This window comes from Colias eurytheme, chromosome 10 (assembly GCF_061535395.1).
Source record: "Colias eurytheme isolate Ceu_HAF_F1 chromosome 10, ilColEury1 Martin Lab GWU primary, whole genome shotgun sequence".
Taxonomy (NCBI): Eukaryota; Metazoa; Arthropoda; class Insecta; order Lepidoptera; family Pieridae; genus Colias; species Colias eurytheme.
In genome coordinates this window covers 5,241,708-5,260,612 of record NC_142989.1, presented here as the reverse complement: position 1 = coordinate 5,260,612, position 18,905 = coordinate 5,241,708, and the positions used below count along the sequence as shown (strand labels likewise).

At 32.5% G+C, this 18,905-nt stretch overlaps 1 protein-coding gene across 2 annotated transcripts in view; it reads right to left on the bottom strand.

The window, feature by feature from the left end:
* Nucleotides 1-7,572: 7,572 nt before the first annotated feature.
* Nucleotides 7,573-18,905, bottom strand: part of foxo (forkhead box, sub-group O) — a 71,841-nt gene continuing 60,508 nt past the window's right edge. Inside the window, exons 3-8 of one of the 2 annotated variants that reach the window (XM_090106618.1) lie at nt 12,667-12,849; nt 12,312-12,412; nt 11,234-11,470; nt 10,219-10,424; nt 9,280-9,467; nt 7,573-7,898 (exon numbers count right to left, since the gene is read on the bottom strand). In XM_090106618.1, coding sequence (XP_089962744.1) covers nt 7,725-7,898; nt 9,280-9,467; nt 10,219-10,424; nt 11,234-11,470; nt 12,312-12,412; nt 12,667-12,849 — 1,089 coding nt within the window. In that variant the 3' untranslated portion in view covers nt 7,573-7,724. Of the gene's footprint in view, nt 7,899-9,279; nt 9,468-10,218; nt 10,425-11,233; nt 11,474-12,311; nt 12,413-12,666; nt 12,850-18,905 lie in introns of both variants that reach the window. The other variant, XM_090106617.1, reaches the window with a different exon arrangement.

The window sequence follows — 18,905 nt, the reverse complement described above, 5'->3', positions numbered from 1 at the left end:
ATTTGTATACAGTATAAGTTATATATCTCGTTCTACTAATACCTACATTGTTGATGATTTTTTTGTAATTTATTTCTTTTTCTTCAAGTTAAATTTTTTTAAGTCAAAGAGACATGTAGAGCATCCATAAATTTTGTGCCCTTCTCAAAATATATACTTTCTCTCAGTCTCTCACACTTTTTGGAAAAATTTATATTTCAAATTTAGAAGTGTTACCCCTGTGCAAAACCCACAGACCTCTTAACACGCCCGTTATTTAGAACGTGTTTCCTTTATAGTACAATCGGTAAGATTTCGATTCTGTAGGTCAAATTTTATAGGCTCGAATTTTTATTGTTCCCGTATTAAATGGTATGGAACGGAAAAGCCTATCAGTATCTACATATTTCAACGGTAAATTTATTGGCCGTTCCTTTTATTTTTGAAAATAATTTGCCATTGAAAGATGTAACTTGAATTTTTAGGTGAAAATCAATTTTCATAACGATCTTAATAAATTCTTCAATGGTAATGTCTCGTTTTCCACCTAAAGATGGTTACACCCTACTACTTTTAGCTTCGGAAATAAAATCTATTATATATTTTATAATTTAAATTATTAAAAGTTTTAAAAAATATTCTGTATCTTCAAAAATAAAATGTACATACTAATTATAGTAAGACCAGTAACCCAACATGTACCTATATGCTGGATTAAAATTCCATAAAGTGCGTCCAAAAATTAAAAAATGTTGTTGTTCTAAAAATTTTAGGACCCTTCACAATACAGCCGTAAGATCACATTAGTAGATATATATATTTAATTATTATAATATCTAATAATATGTACATTGATACATTTTTATTGAAACTGCTGGGATATTTAACGTTTTATTTACAAGTGTAAAAGTATTACACAATTAATGGAAGAAGCCATAAGACTGAATGACAATTAAATATAAGCTAGTATTTAGCCTAACTATACTGTAAGTTGACTTCTCAATCGTATATTTTTACACGCTTTATATTAGCTTCACCTGTATGTTTGTAAGTTTGTAACCGACTTCTTTGGGCGCGATTTTGACCCACTTTAAACGGCCAGATTTCGTTCAAACTTTGTAGATTTATTTAGGACCGATGACAATACACTAATTTGATAAAATAAATAATAGTTAAAAAAGAATAAAAAACACGCGTTTTATAGAAAACCGAACTAAAAGCGTGTTTTTTAGTTTTTTTAAACTATTATTATTTAATTAATATCTACTTTTATTAATCCGTAAAACATCACTGCAACAATTAACTTAAGCGATAAGTATAGGTATATACCTTATACTACTATCTAATCTATTTCCTGATGTAAAAAAGACTAAGATTTTACCAAATTATTAAGGAAAAGTAATTACGGAAATTTTCTAGCAATTTCAAAGACCACGAGGCTGGAGCCTATCACAGTGAAAAATCACAGGGAAAAAATTTCAAGCCTACAATTTAATACAATCCAGAATACTTTCAATACTACACAAAGTGCGTAGAATTAAATAAATAAACAATATATTGGAAAAAGTTCACAGCAAGTGTGTGGGCGTCCCAGCGACCTGTTGCATGTAGGCGGAGCGACACGCCCTACGCCCAAAGCGTGCTATGCGCTCACTCCTCAACTTTCATTGTTTACATTTTTATTGTATAAAAACAACACTTACATGTTATTATTTCTATTTACTAATAGTTTTCCATTCGCTTTGCCTAAAACCTAATAAATTATATTAAACCTTCCTCTTGAATCACTCTTTCTATTAAAAAAGAACGTGTGTGACGAGCACACGTGTCAGAAGTGAAACATCTTTGCCAAAATTCAAAGATAAAAAAATCGTCGCCTTACTGCATGACGTAACGGTATTCTCATGATTCGACCTTAAAATTTTACACGCAACGCGCCTAAAAAAGTTTCACAATCCATCAGGCCCCGGAATCACAGACACAATAGAAAATCTATTGTGTCGTGGCCCGATCGGGCCGCTCGGTGGTCAATGGGTTAAAAAACTGATTACTACATACAGACGCGGGAACAATTTTGCTATAAGTACCTATAGTTTATACTATGTACTATGTCGCGGAAACCTAATTGAATTTCAAAATAATGCCTTCTTTGTGAAATCGCTATTTCAATCATAATTGTATTGATGTGTAAACACAATGTTTGTGCATCAACAATATTTGCTAATACTAATTTGTCCATAATAATTTTCCGGTAACTAATAAAATAATCACCTTCGGTATAAACTACATGTTGGAAACTTTTTGCTTTATAAAAAAAGTCGAAAGAAACTAATGCATAACAACGGAGAAGATATACATTTGATGTTTTTTAGATTGAAATGCTTAAAATAACTGCAACTCATTCAGAATCACAATCATGTTTATGGTATTTATCTATGATAATGTCTGAGTTCTGGCAATAGCGCATGTTTAAAAAGTAATATTTACGATTAAATAAAAATTAATCAGACTTTTTTTTCCTTTATCGTATACACACATATCGAGCACGCGATTGATAATTTCCTTTTAATTGCACAAAGATAAACTTGCCACATTTTTAGCTATAACTAATTATCATATTTACTGAAATTGTATAAGAACGTAACATGAAATAAGAACGGAAAGGAACTCAATATGGTTATCTTTTGAAAAATAAATCCAAATTGGCAAAGGGGCAAGAAACGATATTTACTCCATCGTAAATCGTAATTACCGCATGTACAAATTCGGATATTTTTCTTTGATCAAACGAGTTAGTTCTAACGCGGTAAAAAGTTAATTTTTTTGTGTTCGGGCACGCATATCTGTTTTTATTTATTTATTTATCATGGCGTAACAAGACATTTTTAGTAACATATGGCCTATACTACTACGAAGTCGGGCTCAATATGGTCGTCACTTTATATGGAGACGGAAAGTGATACGGCCGCGGCCGGTAGTCATGCATTTTTATACGTTACATCTGCATCGCAGAAAGCATCCAAAATGCGCATTTATACGAAATGATAACGAAAACTGTTAAAATTATCATGGTTTAATATTATACCGCCCAAGTTCGCTCTACGAACAACGATAAACTTTACTCTCATTAGATCTGATCAGCGAGAGTGGCTGAATTCCTCAACTCCAGAATTAAGCTCTAGAACGTACAATATCGGAAAATTCTCTAATCACTAAAATTAATTTTAATTTAAGGTAGGTATAGTTCTCAACTACGCTTTATTATTAAATTTTCCAGACGACAAATTTAATTACAACCAGACACTAATTTGCGAACCGTCAAAAACGTCTCAGCAATTAGAATATTTCGTCTTCGTGTTCCGAGCGTGCATAATTTGTTGAAAATATTCGGAGCATTGCTGATGCGCAATAAAAATAATAAAATCGTTAGCAGTGCGGGCGCGTTCTAATGAACGCGTAATCTAATTGTAGTGGTCGCGACGGAGAATGGTGAAACATTCAACAAAATTATAACAGCCCCTCGCCATTCCTCATTGCTGACGCAAATTTGGTAATATGTTCAATTGATTAAAAAAGCGCGAGTGGCAAGTAAGTAATTAAATTGTAAATTTTTAAATGGAAAATGTTTGATATTTAATTCACGGTAGAAGTAAAAGAAAAACAGCTTAAATTTAACGAAATTGGAAGCTTTCCGATTATGCTAATACACACTGATTTATAAAATTTTCAAAAGCTGTGCGCACGTAACCTTAAGAAAAATTGACAGCCATAACTATGTTGTCTCATTTAAATAACCGATAAAACTCGCCATAAGCTGTCAAGCAATAATGAGGAGTCGCTCGGCCCGCTTGGTATTCAGCGCCCATCGAACAAACTTCGATAGAATGTAAAAATACTAAGAAAATCTTCATGTAAATCATGTTGATCGACAATGAATTACGATACATAAGATTCAAATTGGAAAAGTTTACGATGCCCCGATATTGAGTGATGCTGTCTAAAATTTATAAGTTCAATTACTATTTTGTACTGAAGACGACGAAGTTGTTCAGTATGAGAATGGTGCGTGGGTATTTATCATGTGATTAGTGGAATAGAAAATAGATAGCGTAAATATTAATGACATCCGTGATGGAAGGACTCGCTCTGCTAGCGGAGACAGAACCGGACACCAAGATAATCTATTTATATTTATTATTTTGAAAAGAAATCCCATCAAGACAATGCTCGGAAATGTATAGATGAGAGAATACGTGATGAAGAAATAGTTATTTAAAAAGACGCATCATAATAAATAATAATAAAAATAAAATAAGAAAACAATGTTTAATTCATTGCTCATTTAAAAGGCCATGCGGTAAATATTTAAAATTGTAAGTATTAGGGGGTAAGGCCGTAAACAGCAGACGCGTTTTATTAAGTAGGGGTGTAGTGGGGAGAATATAATGAATAAATTCTGTGTAAGGAACTAAGAACCCCTCGTAACGCAATTGAAAACTTTTAACAAGTGCCGAGAAATCGTGTGTAAAGGTGGGACCTACCTAATTATGTCGCCGGCCGACCGGAATACAGGATGAGTTTGGAAATTTAAACGAGTCTTTATGAAAATCAGCTTGTTAATAAAAATTCGAGTTCAACTACGAAGTAACTTTGCCGTTGCATTAGCTGAGTAATGTTATTTTCAGATAATTTAACATTAGATATTAAATAACATCGCAATTTTTTGATTCGAATTTTACTCTCCATTAACTTCTGAGAAGCGATTATAAAAAAATCTAAAAGCTGGCGCAGCAATACCGTCTGCTTGAGACTTTTTTGTAACCCTTAAAAACAAGTCATTACCACAGCTTAATAGCGTTGTGCTCTACGGATTTTTTCGTGTTATTCTATTATTCCAAGGCGCTAGATCGTCGGGGTTCCGTAGTACCGTTTACGCTTAAAATGATATGATTAATTACCGCCCAGACCCCTCATTAGCGCGTAAATGCGGCCATTCAAAGGTAAAATTGAATCACGACCGCTTGCAAACCGAATTCAATACAAATCTAATTATATATTCATATCAGTGAACAAATGACGAGCGGTTTTCAATAGAAATATTCCAATCCATCACATTCTATTGTGTTCGTAGCAGTCAAAACACCATGCCGATTTTTAATCCACTGATTATACTCTTTAACTTCCTTTTCTTATAATTAAAATTTCATAGTACATATATGTACCTATAATTTAATTTTAAACGCATGACTTTAAGTTGAACATTTTTCTGGACAATCTAATTTCCTTTTTTCAGTTGTGCTTATGTACCAGTTGTTAATGAAATCGATATTAATAATAAAATGATTGAATATTTGTCCTAAAGTCGTTATAAAGAGAAGGTCCGATTTCGACCACCTACCAATTCTAGAAATGTTGCAATATAGAACAAAAGAACACAGATTATTCAAGAATTTTTATTTATTGTATCATTAACCTTCCTCTGCACTACAGCTATTCAAAGTGATTTACTACATTATAATATGTAAATTATATTAATAGATATCAATAGCTCAAGGTTACCAAACAAATAAATAAAAGTACTGGAACTTCTAATGTGCAATTTAAGTAAACTAAGTAGTGCTCATTGAAATGTATAACTATGGCGTAGCTTTTTTAAGTGACGATTCTTGTTTGAGATTTACTACTTATATCTAAACACAGCATATTATGCCTACATTGTGATCACGAAGTTTTTTATCGTTGCTTGGGAGTTGGGACATATGGATCAAGTTGTGGATAGATTTTCCCAAGACTTCCTAAAGTCTAAAATGTCCTCAATTTTACGAGCAATCGTTTTTTGTGATTTTTATTTTCAAACTAATACCTCAAGGGAATGATAGTATCTCATAACATTTTTCATTCAGTTTATCAGCCGTATATTCTCTGAAAGGCCTCACGTGTCATAATCCCCATACAAAGCGCGAACATGACGCAGTTATTTTTCGTAATACAGAACGTCGTAAACTTGAATGAGAGTCAGAATAGCCTTGTTGAACAATTTTTTTCTTTATTTTGTAAATAGCTTTTAGTTATCATACTGAACAACGATGGGTAAGACGAATTTGTTACAAAATTATTTGTAAATATGTATTTTTTTATTAAAGTATTATATTATATTATTTAAGTAGTTTAAAGTGGTCTTGCCGGATAATCATGTTCCTTTCTATTTTTTTTTTCATAAATGGCTAGTAATTTTCCTAATATTTTAAGTGTTATGAGTTATGACTAATTTTAAATAGGTTTGATAACCAGATATTTTTGATAACATGAATAAACAAAACGTTTTCCCTCATTCTAATTGTTTATTGCTTGTATGTATGATTATTATAAATAAGATACATCTGAATATAGCCAAGATCTATTAGTTATGAATATTACCTAAATATTTATATTTTAAGGTGATAATTGTAAAAAAGTGATAAATTCTATAACTACTTATAAGTTTATCCCTTAAATCTACTCCATCAATGTTCGATAAAATTAAGTTAAACCTATACCAATATCCGAATTGCGTGCAATAATGTCCAAGAATTAAGAGAGATAGAAACGCAACTCCATTATTATCTAAACCAATAAATCAGTCTCGTAACGAAAAATGCAGACGCTATTATAAAAGTTTACTTCCTATCTTAAAGACACGAGAACGGGGTCAGGACGTCCGCGGTATTTTCACGAAACAACAGACTTGTAGTTTACCGAAATACTACACAAAGTTATTGGATTGTGCTGCAAAAGTTTCCCAGATTATCGCTGATACTGTACGATTTATTGCAGCTGACTATTGTTAAACGCTCGCTAATGTATTTGTTGAGTACTCTCGGATTATTTATTGAACGTGGGTTATCGAATTATGACGTATTTTGGCAATGATTTTTTGAGCTTTTTTTTGGATTTACGTGATGTTTATCTGTGCAGTGGAATTTTGAATGAAAAAATGATTAAAAAAGATTATTTAATTGTTGTATCATTAGATTAGTTTGAGTGATGATATAATATATGTGTTTTGTTGGACTTATCGCAAAAAATTGATTTTTTTTATACTCCAATAATATTATTTCCAATTAATATTTATTTTTTATTTTTTTATAGCGAATCTTTAAAATTTTGCTGAAATACCATTTGAAAAATGCGTTAAGACAATTTTTTGAGCCGTTCAAAAAAAAAAACTCACAAAAAGGTTGTTTGTTTCCGGAATATATTTTCCACGCATTTTTTGTTAATTTTCTTATATTTACTTATAAAAAAGTGAGGGTTAAAAAAACATACCTTGATATCCAAAATCGCGCCATTCCGCCCCGCCCCGCACCACACAACTAATTAGCACATTCGACTGCAAACGGTAACCATCCTTAATATAGACTAAATGATAAAAACAAATATATCTTGAATACGTAACAATTTATATACATACTAAAACGTAACCGAAATTATATTAAAATTTTGAAATGTTGAACATAATATGACGACTTTGAAAGACTATAGACAAACTAGACCATAGACTATAAGCCACAGACTATAGACTATATACCATAGAGGATAGACTATAGGCCACAGACTTTAGGCCACAGACTATAGACTTCAATGTACCCAAGAGGTGAACATAATAATATGACGACTTTGAAAGACTATAGACAAACTAGACCATAGACTATAGGCCACAGACTATAGACCATAGACTATAGACTATAGGCCACAGACTATAGACTTCAATGTACCCAAGAGGGGGCAACGGTGTACGGGGTGCGTTGTCCCCCCCCAGAGAGTGTGGTGGGGACGGGCGGGGCCGGCGCAGCGAAGTGGCTCTCAGCGTCTGAAGCCATCTGCTGCTGCGGGAAGTTGAAGTCGAGGCTGCCGTCCATGCTCAGCTCGTGCTTTATCACCTGTGAGAGCAATAGATAACGAGTTGTTAACTAAAAACAATGAGACTAACTTGATTAGTTATTAAGAAGACGCAAAAATTGCTGACTGGTAAGTATTATAATTTATTTATAAAGCCTACATTCAGAGAGAATCAGCGAGCAACTTTGAATATAAAATATCTTGAATTAAATAAAATATCCCTAAAAATTGCACTATTGTTCACTTATTTCAGGACAGTGGTGAAGTCAGTTGACAAGACAAAGACAAAAATGTAACTGATATTAACGCAAACAAAGCCAAATTTTGAAATGCGGTTACAAACATAAATCACCGCCAATCACTGAATTCTAAAAAAATACTGGAATTAGGCCGGGTACGCCTTAAGAGTGACAGATATAATGCAGACAACGCCATCCAAATGGCTAAAAACTACATGGAGTCAAATTAAGGCGGAGGTATTTTTTATTTTAACTAGGAAAAGACAGCTCGGGAAAAGTCCCGAAGTTAGTAGTTAAGAATAAGTACGACAAAAAGGGCAAAGTTTGTAATTTTAATTTCAGCTGATTAGCAGACTGTGCAGACTTAAAAAGCATCCATTCATTTAGATTGTGCTAACTGCTAGCATTATGAATCATCAAAGATGCATGAAAATACATTTGTTATATTTGAAATAACTCACGTGAGAAATTAAAATTGTTACGTTTTCCTTATTGTTTAACAGACTAGCCGTTATGCGCGACGTCTAACATTTACTTTGATTTTTATTACTTCTCTCGTAAAGTAGGTAATGTTTATCCTTTTAATAACTAGAACCACAAATGGCAAAAGTTTTTATAGGTTTTCGAAAAAAAAAAACAACAGACAATGACGAGATCCAATAGTCAATGTTAATAAAATTTTATGTTTTTATGAATTGCAAACAAAGGATACAAAATTCATCAGTTTACGTATAATATCCATATTACAAATTATTGGAATTAATTGTTCCCTTTATTCATAAACGGTATAATATATCCATTATTACCCATTATCGTCAATGTCTTAGTTTAATTATCCTAATATGCTCGAAAAATTTGTCACCCACGTATTTTACGTTGTATTATCTAAGTTATGACTTATGACCCAACGTTAACGACCTAATGTTTCAATTTCCCTAAGTGTCCAAATGAAATTCTATTTGCTGAAGACTTGCTTCATAAACTTCATTTAGTCTCGTATATGTTTTAATATCAATAACGTAACTGGCTATTCCTAGGAATGCACAAAGGCTCTATTTCAATTAAAAGAAAAACACATCCTTCAAATCTTGTAGGGTAGATTGAATCAACATTATTTAATTACTTTTAGAAATCATCACTTTGAACATTAGCGTTATAATTTCCGTAAACTGGCAAAACATACCTCATCAACATTACAATCGAAGCTATGTTCTAACGTTTCAATGTTCAGGTCCTCCGCGAGTCCAGTATTGAGGGCACCCATGATCTGGCCCATCACTGTGGTGGGACCCATCGCACCAGCTTGCACCATCATACCGCCGTTCATTAACGCAGCATCTGATGTCGTCACCATTTGGGTTTGGCTGTTTTCTGTTAAGGGAGAAATATTGTTTTTACCATCATGAAGTCTAAGCATTACTTTTACATTCATAGCCGGTTTCACAGCTTCATAATATTAAGCTTATTTCTTAAATGATCAACAATGTATAAAATTTACGTCAAATAAGCTATCAGGGAAATTAATAGATATTGAAACCGGTACTAACATTTCCATTCTATTTAAGATAATACACTGAAGACAGGGTATTTAAAACATTCAATTAAAGTCATATTAACTATACCCATTATTTAAATGTTACAACCGGAAGTATTTCAGTACTGTCTGGTCGTTATCCTTATCACTAATATTCAAAACGATGATGAGGGAAAATGTCGGATGAAATAGGAATATAATATTCTGCGTTGTTTCTTCCTTCAATGAAGCCAAGGTCAAAAATATAATTCGATAAATAGTTTTATGAGTAAAGTAAGCTATTCTGTAAAACATTACTGTGACTCCTTAAACTTAAAAATTTTAATACTTTTGTAACCCAGATATTAAAAGCACATCATCATCGTCAAAAACGACAAGATAATAAAAAGTGTAGTAGTATCTTGAATCAATCAGGTGTTACAAATAGGTCTCTTCTCACGCTTCAAAATATAGACCTCTACTATGCCTGTCTGCTAGACATAACGTAGAGGAAGAAAATGGAAAAGGCATTTACCAAGGTTGGACAGAAAGATCATTTTATTAGTGTTAGTAAAGAATTATGTGTATGAATAAAGCTTCACATTATACCTGTCTGCATGATATCAGCGGGGTCAGCGGGTGGCGGGGGTCGCACGAAGTGGTCGAGCGCGTGCGGGTGCGCGGGGTGCGCGGGGTTTGCGGGGTGCGCGGGGAACAGCGACGCGCACGCACAACTGCCGTGCGGGTGCCGCGGACACGAGTACGCATAGCGGTAACTGCCGCCGGACGACGATGACGACGTCGTTGGGACGTATCTGTACCAATTTTAATGTTCAGTAGCATGTTTTTGAGTAATGTGCTAAATTAGTGATTTGTAATTCGGATCTTAAATTTTAGTAATTATTTGTGAATCTTACTCTAAAGTTTGAGTAAGTATAGGTATCACTAACAAGTGATGCGTTTAACTTAACAACCCCTATAACTAATAAAGATGAGAGAGGGATGAATATCAGTCTTATTAAAACATAACTGAACTTTAAAATCAGAACAGTAGTTAAAAAAATATCCATGTTCATTGCTCTGCCTTTCAAATATATGCGATACTTTGTATACATTCAAAACATTTGATTGTAGTAAAAAGGTATAGGAATAATAATTTTAAATTAAACTTGTTATTAATACTGAAATTTTGAAGCTCTCCAAATTGTGATTTACTCCTCTCTTTCAAAAGGTTATTGCATTTGAATTCAGATAAAAGACCAAAATATATAATTCTGACATAATTAATAATTCTTTAGATTCTCCAGATTCACTGAACGTATTAAAATTTTAATACCTATTACTTTATTTGGTGAATAAAATTTGTATTGGTAACGTAAAATCATAATTCTGACTAATTAATACTTTAACTAAGCTTTCTAGTATCTAATTAAAGGCGATTTTGATGCAAACTGCGGGTAGAAGAAGCATTAAAGGGCCAATTTTACTCGTACCTGATAAAGTCATTCAGAAGACATTTTCATACAAATACTCTTTAAATCTTTTGAATGCTATTATCAAACAGCTTAGTAACTGCAGGCCTAATTTTAAAGCCCTAAAATTCTAAAAGCAAATACAATCTTACGTATTTAGGAAGGGATCCCCGTGTAGCTTCATTGAGTCTGCTAGAGTGCCGGCCAACTCGTCTTGCGTGAAGTCTTGAGAATAATCGTTATTTGATGTAAAATCCGATGGAGGCCCGTAATCCGTCTGCCAATCTGTTTCTGAATGTAACAGCGACGGGATTGGAGACAGGCGGCCGCACGATGAAGCATTCGAAGACGCTCTTTGACGGAAGTCCGGCGATAGCTGAAAACTGCTGCTACTGCCGCCAAAGCGAACAAGCGTTAAAAAAATTGCAACTTGTTTTGATAAAATTTGACTATCATATTATATGAACTTTCGTTCTTGAATTATAGATTTTGATAAAGTCAGATTTTATCAATACAAATCACGCAAATAAATTAAATAATTATTGGCTCAAAATAAAAACTAGACTAGACTACGTCATCTAACGTTTTCAACGTCTAAAAATATCATCTAAATCAACGATATTAAGTAGTGGGTAGCAGCATGCAAATCTAATATTCGTTTCGCAACCCTCTACCGAATGATGCGATTATCATAACGAGTTTAATGGTCAGCGCAAATATACATTTGCTCTGATCTTCCACAAAAATAAATTTCGGTCAGAGATACTTTGCTGGGTAAGAAGTAAGAAAAGAAAACTAATCACTCATAAAGTTATAAAAATGTCCGTGATATAGTAATAAAAATGAAAAATATTGGCGAAATTGCTAGCTTGGTCACATACATAACTCATTGTCTAATGGTTGCAAATGATAATCGACAGCACAAGTCCACAAATCATCATTTTGCTTTTATTCATTATTTTACTACCTACCTAGTTTCTCAACCTCTCCCAAATATGTCTAGTCATACATTTAGCCTTTAATGGTAATTTACTAATGTACATTAAAAGTCGAATTAAAATCGTAACACAAAACTTATAGTCATAACCATTAGTATTATTGGCTGAATGCCACAATTCTTTCGAACTTATATGCAACAGTGGTTTGTATCAAAGGAAGCAACTAGTCTTGTCTCTACTAAATTTCTATTTTAAGCTTTTTGGTAGTTTGAGGTTCATTGAAAATTGTTACCTGGGAACTGGTGAATCCGGGAAAATGTCGTGACTTTCCGATATGGAGCTGCTAGGACTTGGTGTTGTATCTGCGGTGATGCCATTTCTCAACGCTTCCGGCTGTAGACAAAGTTTAATTCTTATAATATCAGAATCATCGCATCGAAATCAAGAGGTTTAATTCACTTAACATAACCGTTTTGTGTCGAATTTTGTGTAAAATTTTAAAACAACTCTATTCCAACTGGCTAAGCTGTGAATTGAATAAATCAGTATTCTTTTCAAAAATAATATTTGCTCATCTGAGTAAGTTTCAGACTTATTTAAGTAAGTAATTGTTTAAAAAAAAAACCCCGGCAAGGAAAATTTCGTACCTTCTTTTTAACACGCCCTCTTCTTTTTTCTGATTTGGACGTTTCCATAGATAGAGCTCGCCGTCTCACTGACTTTCCGGGTTTGGCGTCAGGGTTGATCATCCACCATGAAGACTTGCCGGTTCCCTCATTTTGGACCCGCATAAATCGGTTGTGGAGAGATAGATTGTGTCTAATGGAATTCTGAAAGAAAAATAGACTACGTTTAAACCTTTTTTTAATAACAAATAGTAAGTTCTTGAACTTTCATTCCATATATATTATAAAATAAAAGTGAAGTATAAAAATAACAGAGACAAAATAGCCATTCGACGCTGGGCCATTTATGATTATGACCCCAATGACCACAAAACCTCTATTTTAATTTCAACTGCGATTCAAAGTTAGTAACAATAACGTGTCCTATCTCACACCGGCAATAAAATCTCGCAACTTTTTCCCGTCGAAGGAATATAAAAGCAACCACAGCAACGAATGAAGTTTAGCAATAAATTAGTCCATAAATAATTTCTCTGTGTCCTGTGAGAACTGCCACTTACTCGGGCACCGTTCGCTCCACATAAATATGTGGAATTTTTGTCTTCAAACATAAAATTCGCGGAAAAAGCCACATGTAAAACATCTAATATTTTTGGCAGTTTTTACGGATAATTTAACAGGGACGTTATCTATCCGTGCTTTTATGGCGGAAATGGGAGGAATATATTGTAACCTGTAGGATGCGGCTTGCGAACCTATTGTGCTAAAAGAGAAAAACGTCGGGCTCAATCTATACTAGACATCAAATAGCCGTTATGTGTATTGTATTCATTCTCGTGTGACTTATCTAAGTCTGATTATACGGTGCCCTCTTTTTTATTGGACAACTTTACATCTACTTACTGACCCATTCGACTGTAAAACGAACTGAGATGAATTTCATGGTGCTGTATCTTTTAGAATGTTTAATAGGAACTTCGACATAACAATGAATTAGGTACATACAACTTTTAAGAAGATGAAAAATACTCAACGTGTCAATTTTAGTTCGAGTATAACTGAAATTGCTATTTTTAGAATAATGTTATATGCACAAAAAATTAACTGCATCCTTAAATATTCAAGGATATAATCATGTATAACAACAGTTTTTTACTGTATGACGACATTTAATATAGTTAGATGATAAACATTTCCAAATTATCATTTACCTAAAAGAACAATTTTGCGTCATTCTAAAACTAATATTTTTATAAGTAAAAAATCTGTTACCTATATCATAGCCTTGAGACTATAGCTTAAAAAATATGAATTAATTTTAATATCAATAAGAATCAGATTCAAATTTAATCTTCCAGTACTAAGTTGGTAATAAAATAAATACAATACAACGAAAAGAGTGTTTAAAATCTTATTTAATCATTATTATATAACTTGTTTTGAACACTTTATAGCGAGCGAGTTCATGGACATATATATAGCGTGTCGCTTTTACTTAATCAAAAAGCTAACTATTTCTACAAAAAAAAATGTATTAGAATAATTTTGTGGATTATGACATGATTTGACATATTTATTGCCTTAAAGATTTCTGCATAATGCAAGAAAAAAAATCATTTAATAACCCTACAAAAATACAAGACAAATGCCATCTTATTTATCACGTGATGAACAGGATGAAAGAAGGATGAGGGCTACAAAGCAAGGTTACAGTTAAATTATGAAGGCAAATAACAAAGCAGAAAGTTACATGAGGCGGCAAACGTGTCAATGCGCTATCAAATGTCGCTACAGCATCCCAGAGAAGCGCGGGCGGAAAGGAGGGCGCTTTCATACTTAGAAATTTGTCTACGGCAGGATCCCTGGCGCCACTACGACCCTTATGGGGTGAATTAACCGTCTCCGTCTACGTCCCCTTTAATACGCTACCAACTTAAATTTTGTCGAATTTCTACAACTATAATCTCTTGCGTAATCTCCGACTCCGATGGCTTATGATTTCCGTGTTTTATAGCCTTCGAAATAATTCATCGCAATTTTAAAACTAGTTTTCGGTGGATATAAGGACGACTGCGCTTATTGTATTTAATATTTTCTAATTAGCCGCAGATGGTTTCTTTACTTTGTCCTAGTGGACCGTGACTGGTTCGAACTAGATTATGATATCGATGACACACTATTAATATCTTCCATATACTTCCGGTTGCGATGATTTAAATAACGTTCACAAAACATTATTTTGTGTTTACATCTTCAAAAGGAAAATGAAATAGCAATGTATTCTTACATGTAAGCAACGTAATCATCATATTATTAACCTTCAAGCAGAGAATATATATGTAATAAATGTAGAACGGTAGCAATGTATTAGGCGAAGGAACGTTGAATTATTCAAGGAATAATATAAGTGCAAGTTTGGTAGACCTTCGAAATGCATTTAAATATCCCTAAGACGTAATATACAGGGTGTAATCGTTAAGTGTGCACAGGCGATTATTCCGTAACTTTTGCGGATATCAAAAAACTTTATATGTACTGACATTGAAAGCCGAGTAAAATAACAACAATAACTTTTTAAAAATAAAATGGGAAATATCCAAAAATTTTACACCAAACACTCCCATACATTTAGTATGAGATATGACTATCCTAAACATGTAGTATGAAAAATTTTGGTTCTTTTTTTGAATTTGTGCTTAAATTACTTCGCAAATTTTAATAAAAATTCATTTAGAAACTGTAAACAGAGCTCGATGTTGAATACAATGGTATTCCAAAACGAGGACGTCACTTCGAACATTTGCTTTGAGCACAAAATGTATGGAAAATTCAATGTATGGGAGTGTTTAATGTAACTTTTTTGGATATTTCCCGTTTTATTTTTAAAATTTATTATTGTCATTTTACTCATTAGGTAAAGGGCTTTCGATATCAGTATAAAGTTTTTTGATATCTGCAATAGTTACGGAATAATCGCCTGTGTACACTTAACGATTACACCCTGTATAAATCGTCGTTGAAAAATGCTTTGCTACATACCTATTTTGATATCATTTTTTCTCTAAAATCGCATGAATCTTGTAATGTACAAATGGAATTTATAAAATAAAAATGGAATGAATAAATCATAATTACCATGTAATTAACCTTTTGCACTTTACTTTTATTTCGTCTTCCCTATTCATTTACATTCACATTGAACACGCTTTCAATTGTTTGGCATATAAAATAAATATAAGGAACGTTGATCTATCCTCACAACAATACGTAATATTAAAACACGCATAGTGGATCTTTCAAAATGCGTCATATTTTAACGAAATGCGCATATAAAAAATGGTGCGTAACATAAATAAATTTGGAGCGTGTGGAGACTTTTGATAAAAGACCGCGTAACTATTAACACTCAGTTATTTAGAAAGGGAAAGTCTTAACAGGAAAGATAACAGTGCTGTTTTATTTGTATAAAAGAAAAAAAATGCTTTAGGTACATAAAATTCATTTCCTGGTATTTATCGTATGGATATTGGAAAACCGGTGCATTACTTTGACGCTATGACGTGATACTATTGCGGAAACTTTTGTCAATTCTCATTAATATGTACAATCGGTGTTAATTTAGTGAAATATTTATATAACGGCATATTTAATTGAAATATTAATAAATTCTTCATAATGGTGACACGTGAAACCACAGCTTTTACACAGCTGTTTAATATGAATATTGCGTGTTGATTAGTTTGGTGTTTGATCCTAACAATTGGTTGCAAATTGCTCTTTGAAATAGCAAAATTGAAATCGTCGTGAAGTGTGAAATCAAACAATATATAATTCAAATGATTGAATCACAATGACACAATGGGGGGCGTCCGCGTCGGGTGGAAGGCGAGAAACGTGACAGCACTGAAAATTGGGAAGAAAATCCAGCACCGTGTCAACCGCCACTGACAAATTTAATTATTCAAGTTACCGAAACGTTAGAAAGATGACTTTTCCGAGAACCGATAACTAAGTATAAATAAATTCGTTTAATGCCACCGCAGCAAAGTTTAACTTAATAAAACATTTAAATCTTTGTAATTCAATTCTGTCGAGGTTGGATTCTGACGAGCCGAACAGGACGTGTCATTGGGACCTTTTAATACTTACCTGGGGTTTTACTATCTTTCACTTACTTATTTCCTAGAAATTTTCACGCTGTTAGGGCAAGCTATGGCTGTCACAAACCTTCAATAAATAACCATTGGTATTTTATTAATGTTTGTTTCTAATCACTATAATTTCATTTTTCTAAGTTTTAGTCTATGTGAATTGAAAAACAGAAAGAAAAAAGGTATTTGAAAGTTTTTTTTATGTACCTAAAAAGAACAAAATACAGACGTGTCATTGAAAAAAAAGGAAATTCATTTTTAAATCTCTTTGAGTGTAATAAAAGGGGAATAATAAAACGAGCGACTGAAAATAAAGTGAGCGACTGATTATGAGATACTGATTTAATAACTTGAGCGGAATGAATTTGAGTAATCGACAAATAAACTAAACAAGCAACGAATATTAGTTGATAATAAAATACAGATTGAGCGTACTAAAGGAGGATTGTGATTAATCCATTTGATATATTTAAATTCTAACTGTGTGATTACATTACTATATGACTATGAGCGACTAAATTACTAGTTGAGCGAATAGATTACTAAGTGAGCGACTAAATTACGCTAATCTAGAGCGACTAAAAACACGAGAATAAATTGTTCAAATAGTTATTTGATAAAACTTTAAAAAAAAAATTGAACTGATAGTACCTACCTACTCTGTCCATTATAGTATTTTTCAAAGTGATTTTTCTATTCGAAATATGTACCTCGATTAAGATAAAATGCCACTCAGTATAAATAAATCATATGCAAAATAATGAATATAATACAAGACGTAATATTGTCACTCAAACAATTAATATTAGGACGCTCAAATATTCTGAAGCTGCTCATTTTGTATTTTATTTAACGCAAATTAATGTTTGTTAGTTGCTGATCTATTAATTTTTCATAGCTCGCAGTCAGTCGCTCACTTAGTAATTCTGTTGCCCCAATTAATTATTTTTGATAACTTAAACTTTAATTTACAGTCACTCGCTTAAATACTACCCGTAATAAAATATCATTACATTGTATGTTGCAAAGCATAAGGTTATTAAGCAATTATTTTATATACATAATTTTAATCCAATCTTTAAGTGGATTACCAAAAAGAAACACAATCTTCCATTTCTTAATTAAAATATTACGTTAATCAATACGTAGGAAGGTACTTACTTACCTATATACTACTGTATTTATTTAATTTAAAATTTTATATCAATAAATTATTTTTATTACTGTACTATCTGACTGGTATTTTTTTCAAAATAAAACCAATATCAATAATGTTTTAAAACATAATCAATTCAGAATATCACTTTTTCACTCGCTGATAGTTTTATTAGTCACAATTACCGTGTTATACATATAAAAAAAAATCATTTTGAAACTAGGACACCTCACATACCTATCTATTAATATACAAAATCGTGAAGATATTTCTTTCGTATCGCAATTTCAGCAAGTACCTGCCTCCCGCTAATTACAAAGGCGATAAAAAGAAACTTCAACCAGTTAGTTCAGAGAAGCAGTTGAATTGTTGGCGAGTGCCCAGATCTAAATTCGACAATCGTTGCTCTTGACCCCGCCTAAGAAGCTTAACAGTGTGCCAATACGAATCGCTATTATGATATAGATGTGCTAAACCACCGGTTTCCGTATTCTCTATTTCATAATGCAACTTGTATTATTTTTAAAGGACAATATAACAGTTATATTTTTATTAATTTTACATGGAATTGTAAAATCGAACTTCAATACAGTATTGCATCATACGAAGCGTACTGTAAATCAATTATATTTTCTGTTCTTTGCAATATAAAATTGGAAATGCATTTTGTAAAGAACGTTTCAGTTTTAATCAAATCGGACAGAGCACTGGTATGTCCGTATGAAATTCCTTTTGAGTATTCCATTGTTATATACAGTGGTGGACGTTTAATTAGAAACAGGTAACACGATGAAGTAGTCATCAAGTTTATTTAACATTTGTGTATTAAAGTATTAGAGATTAAGCATTATTTCATATGTAATAGAACACCCGTTTATCTAGTTTTATAATAAATTGCTTAATTTTAATCAAACGTTAGCTTAAATTAATAAAATCAAACAACTTTAGGTGAA